Source organism: Phyllostomus discolor, chromosome 6 (assembly GCF_004126475.2).
Source record: "Phyllostomus discolor isolate MPI-MPIP mPhyDis1 chromosome 6, mPhyDis1.pri.v3, whole genome shotgun sequence".
In the NCBI taxonomy this organism is placed as follows: domain Eukaryota; kingdom Metazoa; phylum Chordata; class Mammalia; order Chiroptera; family Phyllostomidae; genus Phyllostomus; species Phyllostomus discolor.
Window position 1 is genome coordinate 13,908,221 of NC_040908.2, and position 21,553 is coordinate 13,929,773.

The following is a 21,553-nucleotide window of genomic DNA, read 5'->3' on the forward strand; positions in this document are numbered from 1 at the left end:
AATAGGCGTATTGCGTCAAATGGAGAGTACTTTGAAGGTGACTGAAGTTCAAACATGTAGGAGTAAAAAATACACAGTTTTTTATAAATAAATCCTGTGTTTTTTTGGTCCCACCTATGTTTTGATTTATGCCATTGTTTGAGATCTTAGTTTATACTCTGGAATTTATAACTTTGTAATTTTCTAAAATAAATGTAATGTTATGATTGTAAAAGTGTGCTGATTATAGAATTATTTAAAACAGAATAAAAAAGAAGTGTTTTTTCCTATCAACTGGAGATTATGGTTTACATTTTAATATAAATAACTCCTGTATATGACAGTTTAAATTATAGCTTTTATTATAATGTGAATTTGCATGCTGTTGTATGTTTGGACAGAGATATTTCTGTACTTTAACTATATTGTAATTATTTTGGAAAAAAAAATAGGTATTTCCTACTTGGCTGGCTCCAAATCTGATAACCTTTTCTGGCTTTCTGCTGGTTGTATTCAATTTCCTGCTTATGGCATACTTTGACCCTGACTTTTATGCTTCAGGTAAGATTATTACCTTTTTTCCTTTTTTTAGAATAAAAAAAAATGTTTAACATTTTTTTACTGCTGTTCATGTACAGTTTTCTGCTTCCCCCCCACCCCTCCCCAGATTATTACTTTTAATGTAAAATTTAAATCATCTAAATAGAGAAAAATGATATGGTTATTTTCTGGTTTTATTGAGATGCTTATTTCTGAAGAGTTTTGGGTATGAGGGTATAAAAGCTAAGACATGTTTTCACAATCTGTATGTGTGTTTCTATTAAGTTCTAGAAACTAACTTGGGTGTTTAATTTAGATACGGTATCCAGAAGCATAAGGTTTTGGTAAATAAAGGATAACTGGATTTATAAGATGGAGGATCAGGACTGTAAACTGCCTGAAAATGAGCACAAATAGAGCCCACCCTACCTACCAAATCCTGAAATACTCCTTCCTTTTTTCTAGTTATGGGTGCAAAATCCTGTTTTCTGAAGGGAATATAATATCTCTTTCCCTCTGCTCAGCATTCTTACTTCTAGTGGTTCCCAGTTCCCTAGATTCTTAGATGTTGAAGTATTTATTGATGGAGTCTGGGTCCTCATTGAGGAAGACTGGGAAAAAGTCACTTTGGGGAAGGCTGCTTTCAGCCTGTCCCCACCTGGGGACTCAGCATCTTTTTTCACTCCGATATCTGCCTGGAGCACCTGCCACACCCGCCTCTGCCCCGGCGATAGGAGGGAGTACGGAGTGTGTTTAGGATGGGGGTGGATAGTGGGAGACAGGTTTTATTTTTACCTTTTCATCCGGTTGATGGGGTTTGGAGGACTAGAAAGATGGAGGTAGATGAGTCTTTTTGGCATTCTAGTTAGAGAATATATTTTCTAATAAGAATACTTGTAAGTGAGGAAGTCAGGAGTTTTAGTATTATAATTCATCTGTGTTCTGGGTTCAGCAGACTTTTGTGGACTTACTTGGAAAAATTAACAATCACTGAAAACATTATTTTTGTAGGAAAAATCGGAGTTTTAAACACTTAGGAATTTTGCTATTATAGAAATTCTAAATATACATACCTAATTTTATAAACTGAAACTTTTAGTCACAGCTTCTGTACATTGATGCTCATAAAGTACCATATGAATAATAAGGAAGAATAAATTTCATTAAACGTGATTTTGATAATGTGTTTTTAAAATTTTGTATTTTAATCCTCAGGACAGCCTCAAAAGTTTGCTTTCTAACTAGAAATATTATTTTCTTTAATTAAGAGTATTTACTTAGTTATTAAGAGAACTAAAAATATGTAAATATTATATATATTTTTTCAAATCATAGAACTTGAAGGACCAAGTCAACCATCTAGTCCCAGTATATTTGGGAAGTGGAAGACAAGAGAGGTTAAATGACGTATTCAGGTCACAGTGCTCATTGATTTTAGAGCCAGGACTAGAACCCAGGGCTTCTGATCCTTTTTTTTTTTTAATTGATTTTTTAAAGAGAGAAGAAGAGCTATTGGGGGGTGGGAGGGAGGGAGAGAAACATTGATTTTTGTTGTTCCACTTATTTATGCATTTATTGGTTGATTCTTTTATGTGCACTGACCGGGGATTGAACCTGCAACCTTGGCATGTGGGACGATGCTGTAACCAAATGAGCTACCCATCCAGAGACAGGCCTCCTGATTCTTAGTTGTTCTATCTTGGGAAGAAGTGAAGTCCAGACCTTTTATTATGATTCTGATGTCAGAATCTTTCAGTTGAGGTAATTTGTCTGTACCCAAATATGAAGGTCTTTTATTTAGCTAATTAATGTAGTAAGAGAGTGTAGGTTGAAGCCTTAGTACGTGTTTGTGGTATAACTATAAATAATGAGAATCAGATTAAACACAAGCATTTTCTCAAACTCCAAAAATGTTATTTTTCATTCTACATAAGTAATTTTTAAGTAAAGATGAGTTAATCAGTCCTGAATTAGGATTAAAGCTCAAAATAAATGTCTATTGTTTATGAGAGGTGGGACAGTTACCTTGTATTTTTTTTTTCACTGATATATTTTAATATTTACCTGGTTCTACATTTAAACTATATTGCAAAATGCCCTGCCTGGCGTGGCTTAGTTGGTTGGAGCATTGTCCCATTGCCGAAAGGGTTTGATTTCTGGTCGGGGCACATTCCTAGGTTGTGTGGGTTCAATCCCCTGTCTGGGCATGTACGGGAGGCAGCTAATAGGTGTTTCTCTCTATCATCTATGTTTCTCTCTCTCCCTTCTTCCCATTCTAAAAAGCAATGAAAAAATGTTCTCGGGTGAGGATAAGAAAAGAATAATAATAAAATAAAATGTATTGTGAAGTACTGTAACTTCTATTTAGTAAATAGAAACTTTTTCCCCGGGCAGGATATACTCCGGTAAGACTGATTGTATTTAGACTGTGTTAAACTCGGAGTTGCTTTCCTTTGCAGCACCAGGCCACAAGCATGTGCCCAACTGGGTCTGGATTGTAGTGGGCATCCTCAACTTCGTAGCCTACACTTTAGGTAAGAAATTGGCAAATACGCGCTCTAGTCAATGGCTGATGAATCTGCCAGCAAGGATAGCCATCCACTAAATTAAGCATTTTCTCCTATAATTCATTCATTTGAACTAGGCAGTATTAAATTCTGTTCAATTTGATAAATATGTGTTTGAGCTTCTCTATGAAAAACACTGTCACTCATTGGCAGGGACTTAAAGGGTAAGATTGGAGTTGGCAAACTAACACTCGTGGGTCAAACTGGCATGTTGTCTCCTTTGTAAGTAGATTTTTGTTGGAACACAGCTATGCTCATTCCTTTACATATTGCCTCTGGCTGCTTTCATGAAACAGAGATGGAGTTGAGTAGTTGCCAACAGAGACTGTATGGCCCAGAATGCCTAAGCTGTTTACTATCTGCCTCTTTTGTAAATATTTTACAAAAAATTATTTGCCAGCTTATGGAGTAAGACATTATTTTTGCTTTAAGTTTGGGAAGCAGTACTGACATACCAAATAATTGCAGAACACTGAGATACTGTATAGAGCGCGGTGGGAGAACAAATAAGAAAGAGATCAGTTCTTCCCCGGCGGAGGGAGTGGTCAGGGAAGTCTGCTGTGCTAGGCCATGCTGCGTATCCTGCCGAGAGTGCTCTTCATTGCCTTCTCCGAGTGGCCTGTCCTGCATTCTCTTTGCATCCCTTCCTTTTTATTTTTCTCGTAGCACTTAAAATCATATGACCTAGTATTCATTTACTTGCCCACCTGTTTGTTGTCTCTCTGCTCTAAAATGTACGTTTCTCGAGGGTGGTACTTTGTTTTAGTCACTGCTCTGTACCCAGTGTTTAGAGCATAGGCACTCACTCAGGATGTAGTTTTTAAATGCATGTCAACTAGCAGACTCTGAGTTCAAGTTGCTTAGATCTCTTCAGATAAAAATGACTTACACTCGTGAAAACCAGTATGATCTGGTACGTGAGTAAATGCTGACATGGCGGATGACCAGAACCACAATGAAGTCTAGAAGAATTAGAGAAGAAGCTTAGTTACATATTTAGGTAGAGGCTTTCGTGCATTTGTTATTAAAGATGAGAAGGTTTTAAAGCTATTTGGTTGCCAAGGAGTAGGAGGAGTAGGGGAAAGATTAGGGTAGCCTGTGGGCTCTGCCTTTTAACTTTTAGCATTTCATGAGAGCCTTGTGATATACCGTGTGATCTGCCTGTTCAGGTCCACAGGTCTGGCAAAAATCCAGACCTAACATGAACTCTTTGTTTCAGAACCCATCCTGAACTAACATGAGGCAATTTACAACCTTTATACTAGTGTGACTGTGCTTACATTTTGCCGCAGAAATTATTCATGTGTTTAACTGTAGGGTGTTGCTCTAGGTCTCACTGCGGTTTTTAATAATATATGGCATATTCCCTGAATGACCTTTCTTTAAAAAAAAACACCACCACCACTCTTACGCATATCTAGACCTCAGACTTGTGGAGCTGGAGTGGGTTCGGTGAAAAGATGCACAAAACCTAATTAATATGTAATTCATGAATTCAGTATTTATTATAACTGCATAGAAGTTGCCCTGAAAATAGGAAATTAAGCCAGCAAATAACGAGAATAGACTTAGGAAATATTCTAGTTACTTAGGGGCAGAAAGACCTTGTATAAGAGAGATCTGTAGCCTTTGGGCAGGAGTTTGGCCTTCATCCTTTATATGTTCCTTGACCAATATATTTTTTTAAGATTTTATTTATTTATTTTTAGAGAGAGGGGAAAAGAGGGAGAAAGAGAGGAGAGAAACATCAGTGTGTGGTTGCCTCTCACATGCTCCCCACTGGAGACCTGGCCCGCAACCCAGGCCTGTGCCCTGACTGGGAATCAAACCGGCAGCCCCTTGGTTCTCAGGCCGGTGCTCAATCCACTGAGCCATAGCAGCCAGGGCCCTTGACCAGTATTTTTGAAAGCCCTCTCTGGCACAAACTGGGCTAGGCACAAGGGTAGTACTATGGTAGGCAAGATAATACTATGATGAGAAAGAAATACAGTAATTGCAAGGAATTTCTAATTTCTTTAAATCTGCCTAATTCTAATGCGCTTACCTTAACAAAACTTTCTTTTGGGGAGAAACTTTTATAATTTAGACTTCCCTTTTTAATGAAGTTTACCATTCTCTCTCTTTCTTTCCCCCCATCTCTCCCCCTTTGTCTTCCTCTGCCCCTCCTACCTGCGCCTTCTGCTTCTGCCTTCGTTCCCTTCCCCCAGGCTCCTCTGTGCCTGCCTCTAAGTGGGGGTGTTCCACTATCCTTTACCCTTAACCTTTTCTTTCTCTGAATTCCTTTGGTAATCCTGATTCTTAATACTGTTGAGATGACTCCTTTGTTTATAGCTAGCTATTATTTATCTTCTTAGTTACCAGTAGGTGCCCTTGGGTTGAATTGCTTGACATTACCATTTGGACATCCTGCTAACACTTCAGCTTCAGCCTCTGAGATTGTACTCAGCATCTTTCCTGTCATTCCCGCTCCTTCTCCTGATGACTTCCTCATTTCTGCCAACACTGCCACTGTGGTGCTACTTAGACTGGAAACTTTGGAGATGGTCTCCTTGTGCTTTGGCCTCGCCTCTCATCTTTCGTTTTTATTTACTTACTGTCTCACCTGGTCCAGCTTTTTGTTCATCCCCCGTTCCCGCTCAGTGTTGGCTTACTCATTCGTGTTCCCCTTCCAGCTCGTTCTTCACACTGACTTCAGGGGAGTCTTCCCAAACCACTTCATTGATTTCAGTCTCGTCGCTCCCTTACTCACGTACTTTTCAGTAGCTCCTCATACTCCCTAAAACTTTTATATTGACGCAAACCTTCCTTCTAGCCTCTTTATGCTGTCCTCTGCACCTGCTGGTTTCTCGTCCAACTAAACTTCTTGGCTTTGTCTGAACAGGCACGTGCTTTTCCATCTCGGTGTTTTTGCTGATAGCACTCCCTCCTCTTGAAATGGCATACTCCTTTATCTCTCCTCTACTGAAATCCAACTCATGCTTTATGTCCCCACTCAGGTTTCATCTTGTCTTCAAAGCCATTCTAGATGATCTTAGGCAGAAGAGAACCTGTCCCTTTTCCGTACTCTTCTACGGCTTGTGATGTGCTGTCTTTAAATACCACGTTTTTCCTCCTTTATCAGTTGTAAACACTCCGAGGGCGCAAAATTAGTTTATTCTAAGATTCTTGTAATCTTTACAAAATCGAGAAAGGTGTATTGCATGGACTCAACAAATTCTTACATTTACTGAAACTTATTTACTATGTACAAAAGTTTTTCTGGAAGCACTGAAAATTGTGGAAGTGGTAGAGCTACAATATCAAACCAGATGAAATAGGTGTTATAGCTGAAGTACAGAGTGGTTTTGGATCTTAAAGCAAGGAGTGGTTAGGTAAAATACAATGAATAACTACTGAATGTTCTCTGGAGGCCTGAGAATTTGTGGCTTGTCGAATGATTCAGTTGTTCGGCCAGTTTGGAGAAATTCAGAGTCTAACTAGAATGCTGCTTCCTTAGATCTAAAATTGACACCATTCAGTGCAATGTAACATTTTAATTTTTTTAGATTAAATTTAGAGAAATTACCAGTTTTGTTTCTGAAATATTTGAGTTGTAGGAATTAAAGGTTAGATTTTTATAGTACTGGCTGATAGCTGCACTTCAGTTAATTAACATTCCTGTGATATGCTGATTTGTTTTGGTTTGTTTTTTCCAGTTTATTAAAGAAGCCTTTCTGCCTACGGTGCAGGTTTGACCTTTTCCTGTGGCACTGTGTTTTCATTGCAGACGGTGTGGATGGGAAGCAAGCCCGCAGAACCAATTCCAGCACCCCCTTGGGGGAGCTTTTTGACCATGGCCTGGACAGCTGGTCATGTGTTTACTTTGTGGTGACTGTGTATTCCATCTTTGGACGAGGATCATCTGGTGTCAGTGTTTTCGTTCTTTATCTGCTGCTGTGGGTTGTTTTGTTCTCTTTTATCCTGTCCCACTGGGAAAAGTATAACACGGGGGTTCTCTTCCTGCCGTGGGGATATGACATTAGCCAGGTGGTAAGTATGTGTTTTAACTTAAATTGTCAACATGGCATGAATTTGGGGGGAGGTTTTTGTCATTCTTTCTATATTGCCCTTACGTTTTTTTGATTAGAACTGATGTGTGCTTTAAAAAATTATCTCATATTGAAATACTGTTTTTATGTATATATGGAAAATTCTAAGTATAGCACAAAAGTAGAGAGGATAGAATAGTGAACCCTTATGTACCTGATGCTTAGCTTCAGCAGTTACCAGCACGTGGCCAGTCTAGTTTCAAGCCTACCCTTTCTCCCCTCTCCCTCCCTGCCCAATTATTTTATAAATATTATGTGTGATAAGTATTTTACTACATATCTCTTAATGGTAAGAGCTCTTTTTAAAAAGCATAGACACAATGCCATTATTACACCAAAAAATGAACAGTTTCTTAATGTTAATATACTTTCATTTTAACTATTGATTTTGTAAAGGAACGATATGCACATAATTGTTGGCTTTGTGTCCTTGTCCCCAACTTTTCAGCGAGTGGTGAGATTTGTTTTCTCTTACTTAATAGGCTTGCTGTTAACGCTCCCTGCCTTTGAAAACCGCTTTTTGTGTTGCCATTTTGCCCATTTGCACCTAAGGCTCCAGTAACGAATCAGAAGTTGGGATGTTTTTGATGTTTTTGATGAGGAAAGCAGTTGGGTGGGCAAACCGGGTCACCTTATGTCCGACTCACCCCACTTAGGAGGTGCCTTAAAGTGTTCCAAATGATGGCCGGTTGCTTTCATTGTCTAGAAGTTAGTTATTTTATGGCGTTGTTGGCTGAAAAAAAATTTTTTTAAAGGCAAGAAGACTTGCCACAATATTGAATTTAAGCATACTTCTTGCTTTTACTAAAACTGTTCACCTAGACTTAATGCCGCGTAAAGCATGATCGACTCCCTGGTCTTTCCCGCTGTTAATGCCTTTGTCTGCTTTTGTCTGCATTTTCCTTCCAGACTGTTTCTTTTGTCTACATAGTGACTGCGATTGTGGGAGTTGAGGCCTGGTATGAACCTTTCCTGTTTAATTTCTTATATAGAGACCTATTCACTGCAATGATTATTGGTAAGAAGCTCCATGTTGAAGCCTATTTTAACATCACTTTGTTATCAAAGCCAGTGTTTGACTGTAACAAGCAGCAATACCCTTCTCCCTTGCCAACACCCTACAGCAAGCAGGGCAGCCCTACAGTCCTGCAGGATTTCAACCGAATCACGAGGGAAACTAAGGTTTCTTTGAGTTTTGCTGTTGTGTACAGCATTAAGCTATTTTCAATGGGAAGAAAATATCAAAATAGACCATACAAACCTTGTTAATTATTCAAATTAATCTAGATTGTGTTGAAGGATCCACCTGGAGATCACATTTGGTACAGATTTTCTACTTATCTCAAAGTGGAAGAGTATTCGTAGGAAACAGAAGGAAGGTTACTTTGTCATACAGCCACTGAAAAATTGAGCCTCTGTGCATCTTAGGTATCTCCTGGTGCCACTGAATACTAGGGCAAGGTTTTAATCATGGCAGTGTTTCCCTTTTAATTTAGCTGAAGGGGCTATCTGCAGGATGACTGAGGTGGGGAGAGTGTTTTCTGTGGAAAGAGGCGAAAAGGACGAGGACTCTGGGTTGTCTGGCAGCATCAGGAGTGGCTCTGAAGAGCTCTGTAGAAGTGAAAAAGCAGACCTGTTGGCTATTGCTCTACTCCCTTCTCTAGAAAGTAAGCCTGTCTCTTTCTGTTGAAATGGGAATTAGGTGAGGCTTAGAAACAGCCTGTTTCAGCCTTAGAAAATGGTGCCTCAGGCATTGGCTGTCACGTGGCTCTGGGGCACAGATATTTTAGGAACCCCGCTGTAATCGACCAAACGTTCACTTTCTGGCACCTACGCAAACTGATTTCTTGACCTTGAAAAGGCTAGCTGTTTGCCATTCCCACCACGTAGTGAATCTTTTGATTTTAGGCAGCCTGTCCTATAGCAGGTTTCCTGCATTCTACATTTAAATGTTAAATTTTAAAGATAAGGTAGAATTCTCTGATACATGAGATGTGTCTGTGAATGTTAAGTGGGTACTTTATTGGGCACATAATTTTCTTTGTCATTTATACGTTTATCTGAATCCTTCTTTCTGAAATAAAACAAAAGCCCACATGTTTCTCTACAAATAAGTAAAGTAGCTTTTCCAGCACTAGATTTGAGTAGACACAGACAGAAGGGCCTTAGGGCCTAGGCTACTTAGTTTCTGCTGATAAAATGGGTAGCGCTGGTGCTGGGGTGGCTGGGCTGGGCTGGGCTGGGCTAGCGCGTGCAGTGAGACAAGGAGTGCTGAAAGGTTGGTAGGAGGTGGGGTGGCTCCTGTTGACCGTTAGGGATGGCATCTTCTTTGGGTGCAATGTCGAGATTCCCACTCTCATTTTTTCCCCCTCTTTTTATTATGAGAACATTTAAACACCTGTATTCTATTGCTACTTTTATATAATAAATCTCTATATGCCATCACCCACCTCTAACAGTTTTCAGTACTAGTGCCAATCTTATTTCAAATGCACTGCCACCCGATAACCCTTAGGCTAGTTTATGATACACAGTCTTTTCTGCTTTCCCACATCATTGCCATTTCTGCTGCACTCCATCCCTTTTTGAATGCTGACTTAGAGTACGGTGTTCCTTCTCAGAAGTCTGAAGTGCTTTCTTTAGCATTTCTTACAGAACAGGTCTGATAGCACTGTATTCTCCAGTTTGTGTTTGTATGAAAATGTCTTGATTTTGCCTTAGTTTTTCTTTCACCACTTTGAATATGTCATTCTAATGTCCTGCGGCATCCCCATTTTCTGAGCCAGCTTGTATCTCGTCATCACCCTGTATGTGATGCATTGTTTTTCTCATTGCTTTTAAGAGTTTCTGTTTTGGTTTTTAAAAGTTTGGCTACGATGTACATAAGTGTGGTTTTCTTTGTGTTTGTTCTTCTTGGTGTTTGTTGAGCTTGTTGGGTCTGTTAAGTTAATATTTTTGACTATATGTGGGAAGTTTTTAGCCACAGTTTATTTCTTCAGATTTTTATTCTGCCTGTCTTTTCTCCTCTGGGGCTCCATTTACATGTGTATTAGACTGCTTCTCTTGATGATATCCTACAGGTAATTTTATGAGGCTTTATTAATGTTTTTAATCTTTTCTCTCTCTTTTTTTTTTAGTATGTGATTTCTATTCATCTATCTTTTAGTCCACTCCTTTTTTGTTTTTGCTATCTCCCATCGCCTCTTAAGGCTGTCTGGTGAATCTTGCATGGAACTTACCATTTAAGTTATACTTTTCAACTCCAGATTATCCATTTGGCTCTTTTAAATTTTTTATTTAGTTTTATTTTTTTAATCCTTACCCAAGGACATTTTTTTTTCATTGCTTTTAGAGAGAGAGGAAGGGAGCGAGAGAAACATTGATGCTGGAGAGAAGCATTGATCGGTTGCCTCCCATACATGCTGTGACTGGGTATTTGCGTCCGGACCAGGGATCGCATGCATATAGACTGGGGCCGCCCACACCCACACCCAGAGCAGGGATCAAACTCTCAACCTAGGCATGCGCCCTGACCGGGAATCGAACCTGCAACTTGGTTACGGGATGACACTCCAACCAACTGAGCCACACTGGCCAGGGCTCCATTTGGTTCTTTTTATACTCCATTTCTCTGTTGAAATTTCCTATCTGTTCTTTCATTATCACCATATTTTCCTTTAGTCTTTTGAACATATTTAAAATAGCTACTTTAAAGTCTGTTTGCCAAATTCAGCATTTGAGTTCACTTCAGAATAAGTTTCTACTGACTACTTAAAAAAATTTCGTTGCATTTGGCATTTAGCTAATTATATTTTCATTGTGTCATTTAACACGTTTCCCTCCCTCTTTTTTTCCCTGTAAACTAACAGATCCACAGACTTGGTTAGATATAAGTTTAATTTTGTTGTTGTTTTGGCAACAATCCTTATTACGTAATGATACTTTTAGGAGGACACAATATCTAGTTGTTTCTCTTCATTTTGATGTGAATAGTGATCAGAGAGAGGGTTGAGGCATTGTATGTCTATTCCCGTCTATTACAAAGTTCTGCATCAGCCCCTTACCTAGTAGTATTAACAGACATTAATGATTGTTGCTTAGGAACCCATTAATTCAGTGGATAAAGTTTTTTTAATAAAATATCTTTTAAGTTCATACTGATAGTTCCAAATCAGATTTGATCATATGGATTTTTAACTTCATTGATTTCGTGTTTGTATCCTTTAAACAGTGACAAAAATCTTTGTTTTCAATGACACAAAATATTTACTTTACAGAATGCCCACAACAGTCTCAGAATACAGTCCCAAAATCAGCAACAATGATTACTGAAAATTGTTCAAGATTTGGGTTGTTTTTTAAAAAAGATTTTATTTATTTATTTTTAGAGAGGGGAAGGGAAGGAGAAAGAGAGGGAGAGAAACATCAATGTGTGGTTGCCTCTCATGTATCCCCTGCTGAGGAACTGGCCCGAAACCCAGCCATGTGCCCTAGACTGGGAATCAAACCAATGACCCTTTGGTTCACAGGCTAGCACTCAATCTACTGAGCCACACCAGCCAGGGCTAAGATTGTGGTTTTTTGAGGTTCCATTTATCCTTATGGTTTATTCTACTAGAGATACCCAGTGAGGTTACTGTACTTTAATGTTACCACTCTGTGGCTATGCTGCCAACTAGATATATACATTTTGGTTTGTTTCATTTTACTTTTGATTTTTAGGGATTACTTTTTCTTTTAAAATTTATTTTTTCTTTGTATTTATATAAAATATTCACATGATTACGAAGTCAGATCTGTATATGAAAATGAACCGCGGTCACTGCTGTAATCCTCTCCTCCTCCCAGTTCACCGTTCTTGGTGTACGGGGCGTGCTCAGACCAGCGGAGCCACCAGCCAGGGCTAGGTAAAACCATTCTTGGTTTCGGATTTTTGGTTTATCTTTACGTTGTTTCTTAATATAAATAAATGTGCGTGTGTGCATGTGGTTTTATCACCCCTTTTTATAGGTGAGTGGTAATACACTGTACATTTTTTTTTAAAGATTTTATTTATTTATTTTTAGAGAGGGAAGGGAGGGAGAGAGAGAGGGAGAGAGAGAGAGAAACATCAATGTGTGGTTGCTGGGGTGATGGCCTGCAACCCAGGCATGTGCCCTGACTGGGAATCGAACCTGGGACACTTTGGTTCCCAGCCCGCGCTCAATCCACTGTGCTACGCCAGCCAGGGCTACACTGTACATTTTTCATTGCACTTGCAGCTGCCTGGTGCTTTGCCGTGGGCCTATGCCAGAGCTCATTGAGCCGGCCTTCTGTTGGTGGGCATTTGAGTTCTTTCCAGTCTTTGGCTGTTACACGCATTGCTGCAGTGAATAGTCTTGTACATGTATATGTCTTTTTAGATTTTTATCAAGGTATTTTGGAAAAGATCCCTAGAAGGAGAATTGCTAGTCAAGGACAAGTTTCTTATAAATTCTCACCAACCGTGTATGAAAATGCTTATTTATTTACAGTTTTATCAGCATAGTATATTGTCAAACTTTTGGATTTTTGCTAACCTGATAGGTAAGAACTGATATATCTATAGTTTTAATTTGCATTTCTCTTATTTTGTGAATGGACTTTTCTAGTGTTTAAGAGCCATTTGTAGCCTTTTTTTCTGTGTACTTTTTATATGTCTAGTGAAGTTTTGCTATAGGATTATTAACCATTTTCTTTATTTTTAGAAGCTCTGTGTATATTAGGTATTTTGATCTTTTCTCTTGATGTATATTATAATTCCCTCCTTGTTTGTTTTGGCTTTTTCACTTTTCTTAAGGTACTTTTGTCTTGGTTCTAGTTGAAGTTCCTGTTTAATAAATAAGCCTGGAAATATGAGGAACCAAAATATGTCATGTGATCATGTTTTCCTTGGGGTATATCTCATTCAATTCTTTCTTGTGAATTCTACTCTGATTTTTCTGTAGCTATTAAGTTTCCTATAGTATGAAGTCTGTGCCTTCCCACGCGTTACGGAAGGCAGGCCTGCACGTGTGTGGGTTCTATCACTGTTAGATGGAGTTTAATAGGGAAGGATTTAATAATTAAGGATTCATAGACTACACATTAAGTGCTTGTTAGAAAAGAAGTATTAGATGCATTCTTTTTCTTCTTCCTATACAGGCAGCCTGTATAGAGCCCAGGCTTTTCTGCATGCTTCCTGCACTTAGGGTAAAGCTACTTGAAGCTGTTTTACACCACTAACTGTTCTTGGTAGCAAACATTTTGCAAGTCTCTCTCAGTCTATGTCCAGCACCTCAGAGCCGCATGTAATTCTGTGTTAATTCACTTAGCCTTGACTCCCTTTCATGGAGTAAACTGCTGGAGATTTCTGAGGACTTTGAGGACCACATATCCTCTCCTTTGTTTCCTTCTAAAATCTTCTATCTTGGGGAACTTTGTTCCAGCTGGACTTGGAAATAGAAATGAGGTTTTTCTGTTGTGGATTCCAATGATTTCATCTGTTTTTGCAACATGTCTTAGGAATTGTTTTGAAGGGATGCTTTTCTATCTTTGAGCTTTACAAGGATAGCTGCATGGACACCCCTCCCCACCCAAGCCATGCACAGTTATTGGGAGTCCAGAATGGACAACCTAGGGCTAATATGTTGAGTGGCAATGAGATATCCAACTGGTGTCCAGGAAGTGCCACATGCATTGATTTGGAGTTTAAAATAAAGACCATGAATTATACCTTAGTAGATTATAAAATCATAGAATTTTGAAGATGCAAGAAATACTAGAAAATCATTTAACCTATAGTCATACAGCCAAGGAGTCTGGAGCTCAGAGAGACTGTCTGATTTGCCCAAGAGCACCTAACCAGGTTGTGGAGGCACAGTAGGACGGCCCGTTAAGAAGGTGCAGGAGGTAGAGTTCCCACCAAGAGACCAAATGTAATGGTTGGATGGGTAGCAGGGACATTGGGAGAACGGAATCACAAAGGCAAAGGGAGGAAAGAGTTGCAATTAGTGCATAGTTAATGGAGTCATCTTACCTAGAAGTCAAGAAAGAAGAAAGAATATTGAATTTCACCATTAGGAGAGCTGGGTAAATTTTAAGAATGCAATTTCTGCAGATTGGGAGGCAGAATGAGCTTTTGAGTGCTGAGGAATTAAGGCGACAAAATTAAATTTTGGTGAGTGATAGGAGATAGTAGATAGGGCAGAAGCAATGAAGGCAGGGTTTCTTGGGAAGGCCATTCTTGTTTTTAGGTTGGAGAGGAGAGAACTGGTGTGTGGGGGGTGGGGAGGGGCGGGGAAGAAGCTGAGGATGCCAGGGAGGTGAAAATAGATGGGAAGGAGCAGGATCCCCCGGCCATCCCCTCTTCCAGGAGCTCACCTTTATTGAACAATACATTATATACTAGGTACTGTTCAAGGTGCCTTTACATGGAATAATTCGTTTAATTCTCAAAACTCTGTGGGGTCAGTGCTCCTTTTACCTTTATTTTATAAAGGAGGGAACTGAGGCAGGTTCACTTACCTGAAGTCACATGACACAGTTGGTGGCACAACCGAGACTGAAGTCCAGTGCGGCTCCGTGAGGTCTGCGCTGAGTCAGCCAGCTGCACGGCCCCTCTTGCGGATGTGACTGTTGTCCAGGAGGGTGTTTTATTTCACCACAGACATTAAACTGGAACCTGAAAATCATTGTGTCTAAAAATAGTACATATTTTGTATGTATTTGATTATTATAAAAGTCACTTGAGTAATACTCATGATGATTTAAATATTTTCCCTTTTAGGTTGTGCATTATTTGTGACTCTTCCAATGAGTTTATTCAACTTCTACAAGTAAGTATTTTATTTTATTTTTTAAAATTTAATCTTCATTGTTTACCATTTAGTCCCCTTATACCCACCCCCACCCCAGCAGTCACCACACTGTTGTGCATTTAATTTTCAATTGGGTCAGAAATAAGGAAATCTGTAGAAATTGTAATTGACATGCATTTCAAGGGTCTCTTTTTCTTTGGAGTCTCGGCGGACACGTTGAAGAGGTGGTGAACCCGTATTGTGAGTGTGGAGCGAGGTTAGGGTACGGAGGGTGTCTCCGTGGCTGGTGTGGCACTTCGACAGTGCACGGAGCTGCCTGTCCTTGTGCTCGTGCTCCAGTTCTGGGCTCTCCCAACGGCCTTCCAGCTTGTCATTTTCTGGGAGTGCATCTGTCCACAGGAAGTATGTTCCTGTTGAGCATTGATACATTTACATTCTTTTTTATAAATTGATTACTTAGTGTACTTAGTGTCATCATTAAAAAAAAAACACCTAAATTTGTGTAGGTTAGGACCAGTCCCCAGACCTGTGCTAACTCTTCTCAAACAGCACTATATTATCATTCCTGCCTGTGGAGGAGGATGGGGTTTGGGCAGGGGAGTTGCCCAGGTGGAATTTCATTTTCTGATCCATGCTTTTCCCTTCCTCAGTATTTGAAAAAATTTTTTTCTTTATTTAAAGATTTTATTTATTTATTTTTAGAGAGAGGGGAAGGGAAAGAGAAAGGGAGAGAAACATCAATGTGTGGTTGCCTCTTGAGTGCCCCCTACTGGGAACCTGACCCGCTACCCAGGCATGTGACCTGACTGGGAATTGAACCAGCGACCCTGTGGTTCGCATACTGGCACTCAATCTACTGAGCCACACCAGCCAGGGCTCTTTGCTCAGTTTTTGCTTCCACTGTTTCCTCTACTAGAAAAACTTTCTTGTACTTCCTATTTCATCCTTCATCTCTCAAATCTGTCTTGCAGAATCCACTCCATGTCAAGGCACGGTCTGTGAATCTTCTGTTTATTACAACTAGCAATCATTCAGAGAAGTCATAAAATTTAAAGCTTGAAGGCCATAGAGATTATTTCAGTCATTTCCCACTTATCTTAAGATGAGGTCCTGACTGGGCAACGCCTTGGCCAAGGGCACGCAATCAGTGGCAGGCCCAGAGCTAGAACCTGGGGCTCCATTCAGATGAGCGAGCGTGCTTGGAGACACTGCGGCGCTGTCCGCAGCCTCATTGCAGAGTCTTCCGTGTGAATCATTTATCACTCCAGGTTCTGTGTCACTCGTGCCGTAGCAGCACCGGGAGGCCCTCTTCTGGCATTGCTTTGTGTTCATTTCTTTTCCCTGTTAGAATAGGGTCTTGTAGAACAGCGGTTTTCACCCTTTTTCATCTCGGGGCACACATGAACTAATTACTAAAATTCAGCAGCACACCAAAAAAAAATATATATAATTTTGCTGGTCTGACAAAAAATAGGTATAATTTTGATTCATTCACATTGGATGGCTGTTGTGTTGGCTGTTTTTTTAACTTTTTAATTGAATTTAAAATTTCAAATTAATCAATGTAAATTTAACCAATGCGACATTGGTTCATACAGTTATATAGGTATTCGGTTATCATTTTTTCTTTAGGCAGTGTAAGGGAAAGAGGACAGCGCTCTTGACTAAACCTGACTAAGTAGTCAGACATTGCCTGTTTTCAAAATTCCGGCGGCACACCAGTGTGCCTCTTGCGGCTCACCAGTTGAAAACCGCGTCATGGAACACAGACCAAGCTTTATTACATTCCAGGGGTGAAAACGGGCCTGGGCCAGGGGACTCCAGTTCTAGTCCTGGCCCTGCCACTTTGGAGCAGGACATGTACATTTAAATTCTCACGTCCTCACTGAAACAGATTCTTACCTATGCCGCAGGATTGTGGCGAGTATAACATAAGAGAATATGTACGAAAGTACTTTGAGGGGAAAACTGGGACAACTGTCATACAATAACAATTTTTTAAAAAGTACTTTGAAAACTATAAAATGCAGATACAGGTTTTACATGTAATCATGTTCTTTGTATTACTTGATTTATTTTTCAGAAGCTACAGAAATAACACCTTGAAACACAGTTCAGTCTATGAAGCCATGGTTCCCATCTTCTCTCCGTGCCTGCTGTTCATTTTGTCTACAGTGTGGATCCTGCAGTCGCCTTCGGACATCTTGGAGCTCCACCCGAGGCTGTTCTACTTCATGGTCGGGACGGCCTTCGCCAATAGCACAGTAAGACTGTTTTTGAAGCCCCGATAGACAGGGAACATGTGACAGGGTTCGGTAATTTGAGAAGCCTTATGCAGTAGTAGAAAAACCAAGTTTTAAATTAAAGAGATTGTAATGCAGAACTTGAAGAAAAAATTATAACCTCAAAGACAGAACATGCTGAAATTATTTTTATTTTTCCCTTAGAAACCAGTAGGATTTAGAGACTGCAGTAGAATTTTGGAACCATGACATACTTGACATTTTCTGTTTTAGTGGCCTGCCGAAGAATCCATGGAGTCATTTATGGGTTCCTTTAAGACTGGAAATACGACCTGTGTCACTGCAGACACGATTAGTTTAGGGAGCGTGAGAGGGGTTGTTGTGGGAGAGGAAACATCACACACACTCATCCCACACATTTTTTAAATCAACTGACTTTACATTAAGGACATGGAATGATAAACTACATAATAAATATAACGTGTTTTTAAAAATTAGGAGTTGAGAAAAGACCGTGATAGTTTTGACAGCTGGGAAGGCTATGCTGAGGCCAGATCAAAGTTTCTTATTTTCTTACTTAACCACCGAGCTTATGTGTCCATGTATAAAAAGTATTTACAAAAGCATAAAGCATATTTGAGTAAGGTGTTGAAAGTAAAGGGAGCCGAAGAGGTTCTGAGGTGTTCATTGGTAAATCGACTGAGTTGGAGGTAACATCTCATCTCCATGAAGAAATTTTGTTGTGTTGGGGTTTTGAAAAAAAATTTTTTTTACGTAACATAGAATCTTAAAATTTCTTTTACCCACACTGTTACCCAGTGGAAGGATGCCTTCTGCAGCATCCTTACTAAATTATCTAACAAGACTCTTCCGGCACACACATGGTCCGAGGGGCCACAGGTTTGGAGGTGGGGGCAGAGGTCCCGCTGGCCCCTGAGCAGTTGAGGTGACGGAACATAACGTAGCATAAATGTGTTGGCTCAAGCACTTGAACGCTTTTTAAATGTTGGAGTGACAAGTTTTGGAAGTGGTTTGCTGATTAAATTCCCCCCCCCTTTTTTTTTTCTAATTTCAAGTGCCAGTTGATTGTTTGTCAGATGAGCAGCACGAGGTGTCCAACTCTGAGCTGGTTGCTGGCCCCTCTCCTCCTGGTCGTCATGGTGGTAACCCTGGGGGTCTCTGCGCACACCGAGAGCCTCCTCCTGTATGCACTGACAGCTGTTTGCACTCTGGCGCACATCCACTACGGAGTACGAGTGGTGAGTGATCGGGAGTCAAGTTGGTTCCACTGGGGGAACATGTTGGTTTCACTTGGTTCTTATAAACAGTGGAAAGAAGGTGAGGGGAAATTTCAAGCAGAAGCTTGCTTATAGTAGCTGGGAGGATTTTGGTATATTCTCTAAATGTTGGGTAACATTCAGGGGTGTAATTTTGAAGATTGTTTCTCTAATGAATATGTTATAATAACTATAATTAATTTAAAAGCTAGGTAGTCATTAGAAGGAATTAGTTCTTGTTTATAAGTAGGTAGAAATGTAAATCGTTTTCTTGGTGAAGAGAATGATAAACTTCTTTGTGCTTTTAATTATATAGGACTAGATAACCCCATTTTAAAAATTATTTCTATGTGTGCTTCTTTAGCTTTATGGGCATTTTTGTTGCTCATTAACATAATTTGGAAAGAAACTGAAATGGGTTTGGTAGCGCTGCCCCCCTCCCTCCCTCTGCCCGATTCTGTAAGCAGTGTGGTGAGGGAGGTTAGGACTTCAGACCAAAGGGAGGCTTTTGCCTTATTTGAGGTTTTACTTCATTTGTTCTATTCCTGAATTCTCATCAGGAGAAACAATACATAAGGGGAAATATAGAAGAGAAAGGATTTAAGAAGTATTGTGCAGACCCTAATATTGTCTTCTAAAATAAGAAACTAGTTTCAGGACAAATGAACTAAGATATAATAAAATGAAAATCAGAACCATGCAGTTTATTTTCTTTTTCATCACATTTGAACATCCTTTTCTAATTATCTTACACATTTTAGCATGGTCTCATGGTTTTTGAATGGTATAGCATATTCTATCAAGGTGATTACTTAATAATAACCCAGTTTACTTAATCGTGACCCAGTTATTTTAATCATTTAGGTTTGTTTCCAAATTTTCACTGTTATAAATAGTGTTGAAGTGACAAATCTGGAATACTATTTTTTCTTTCATTTGCTTTATTTTCAGATGATAATTTAATAGCAGTGGGGTTATGGAGAAGGCTATTCACATTTTTATGTCTCTTAAAATACTTCTATTTGGTGTGCTTGTTTTGAAAGGAACCTTGTTGTAAATCAGTTTGAGAAACAATTTTTTTTAAAGATTTTATTTGTTTATTTTTAGACAGAGAGGGAGAGAGGGAGAACATCAATGTGGGGTTGCCTTTCATGTGCCCCCCACTGGGCACCTGGCCTGCAACCCAGGCACATGCCCTGACTGGGAATCGAACCTGCAACCCTTTAGTTCACATGCCGGCACTCAATCCACTGAGCCACTCCAGCCAGGGCGAGAAACAATTTTATATCGTTGTTCGTATTTACAAACTGGGGGGCACCTGTCACGCTAGATAACAAGTTTATACTTTGCATATATCGCTAAACTTAGGCTTCCTTCTGTTTCTCCCAAGTAACCCATATTTGTTGGGACAAAATGGATGAAATTGTTATGGAAAAAAATTGTGATAAGTCTGTGAATTATGACATGAAGACATAATTGTTTATGTTTCTCCTTGTGCAGATTTAACATTATGTACTTTCTAGTAACACCCGTAGGCCGTTGTCCTGATATTCCATCCGTCGTGTGCATGAAGGGGAACACTGTTGCCGGTGCCTTGAAAACCATACATGTACCAAACCAAACCCAAACACATTTTTTTTTAAATTACCAGAGTCTACATTTTCTTTGTTAAAATCTGGGAAACAAATACAAGCTAACTGAAAGAAACTCTAGGAGCATCTTTTAGTCTGTCTTTGTGCTCTCTTACCACTCCTACAGCCTCTGGCCAGAAGGTAGAGGCTTCTACCTGCTAAGCCATCCAGAACATGCACTTGCACTTGCATACCCGTCCGTGGTACCCGAACTAACGTGGCTTAAACCTCTGAAAATTCACACATCTAAACTGTTTCGTTGGGTTCAGGAACGATTACCTAGAAATGTTATAAAAAGCCGAATATTGAGTCTCTATATATTTGATCTACTGGATAGTCTCAGTCAGCTGACCCTATGCTTCGTCAGTAGATTTGCTGTGAGCCTGTGTGGTCTGGGGCGGTCTGGAAGGACCCGGACAGTGGAGCCGGGCGGGCCCAGGGTCACGCCCGGGCTCCCAGGGTGGTGCCCACACTCGTGCTGAGCCGCCTAGCTCTTCACTGATCCCAACCCAGAAACACCTTCATTATTTCAGATGAGTTTTGCTGTGTCGGTAAATCGTTGTCTCCGGGGGTTAATCCTGTGTGCTTTTGAAAATGAATTAGACATATGTTTGTCACTGCCTCTTGTTCTGGTTTTCTACAGGTAAAGCAACTGAGCGACCATTTTCAGATTTACCCCTTCTCATTGAAGAAGCCAAACTCAGATTGACTAGGAATGGAAGAAACGAATGTTGGCCTGTAGTCCACAGAGAGAAGTACTGTAAATAAGATGCTTGTAAATATTTCATCCATCACCTTCGAACTAAACTGATCTGTTTAACAGACATGGGAACTCTGCGTGTGGTACTTGAACAGCAGGAATGGTACACATCATCTGAAACTCGGGATTTCGAACCTACTAACTCCCAGCTTGTTTTATTTTTTTATAAAACCATGTGATGTTTCGGTTCAGCATAATGTACATTAGACCAGCAAAATGTTTCTAGTGATTTTAGCTTCATGAGTCCATAATGTTTTGGTTCATACAGAGTTAAAGATGCTTTATTTTTATTATTTTCAAAGCCCCCGAATTGGTTTAGAGCACTGATAACGTTCAGAAAACCACACTATATTTTCACGTTCGGTACTTAGTAGTTGTAGTCGGTTGCTAGCGATGGAAGCCATCAGTAGTCCACATCTAAGGTAGGGAAGAGGCAAGAGCAAGTCACCTTCAGCGAGAGATGCCAAATGATTACAGAACAGTGTACAGGTTTGCCAAATACTGGTTCCTCTTTCCCATGGAAATGCCCTTGTCATGTGCTAAGAGAACTAGTATATATATATATATATATATATATATATATTCAATATATATATATTCAGATTCTCTAGTATTCTGGCTCTCTTAGTTATGGAACTGAGCTTGGTAAAT

General features: G+C 39.8%; 1 protein-coding gene across 1 annotated transcript in view; it reads left to right on the plus strand.

The window, feature by feature from the left end:
• Positions 1-21,213, plus strand: part of SELENOI (selenoprotein I) — a 39,558-nt gene extending 18,345 nt beyond the window's left edge. The window contains exons 3-10 of the mRNA XM_028517002.2: positions 432-540; positions 2,979-3,053; positions 6,853-7,115; positions 8,084-8,192; positions 14,961-15,009; positions 17,075-17,255; positions 18,311-18,493; positions 20,786-21,213. Coding sequence (XP_028372803.1) covers positions 432-540; positions 2,979-3,053; positions 6,853-7,115; positions 8,084-8,192; positions 14,961-15,009; positions 17,075-17,255; positions 18,311-18,493; positions 20,786-20,884 — 1,068 coding nt within the window. The 3' untranslated portion in view covers positions 20,885-21,213. The remainder of the gene's footprint in view (positions 1-431; positions 541-2,978; positions 3,054-6,852; positions 7,116-8,083; positions 8,193-14,960; positions 15,010-17,074; positions 17,256-18,310; positions 18,494-20,785) is intronic.
• The last annotated feature ends 340 nt before the right edge of the window (positions 21,214-21,553 follow it).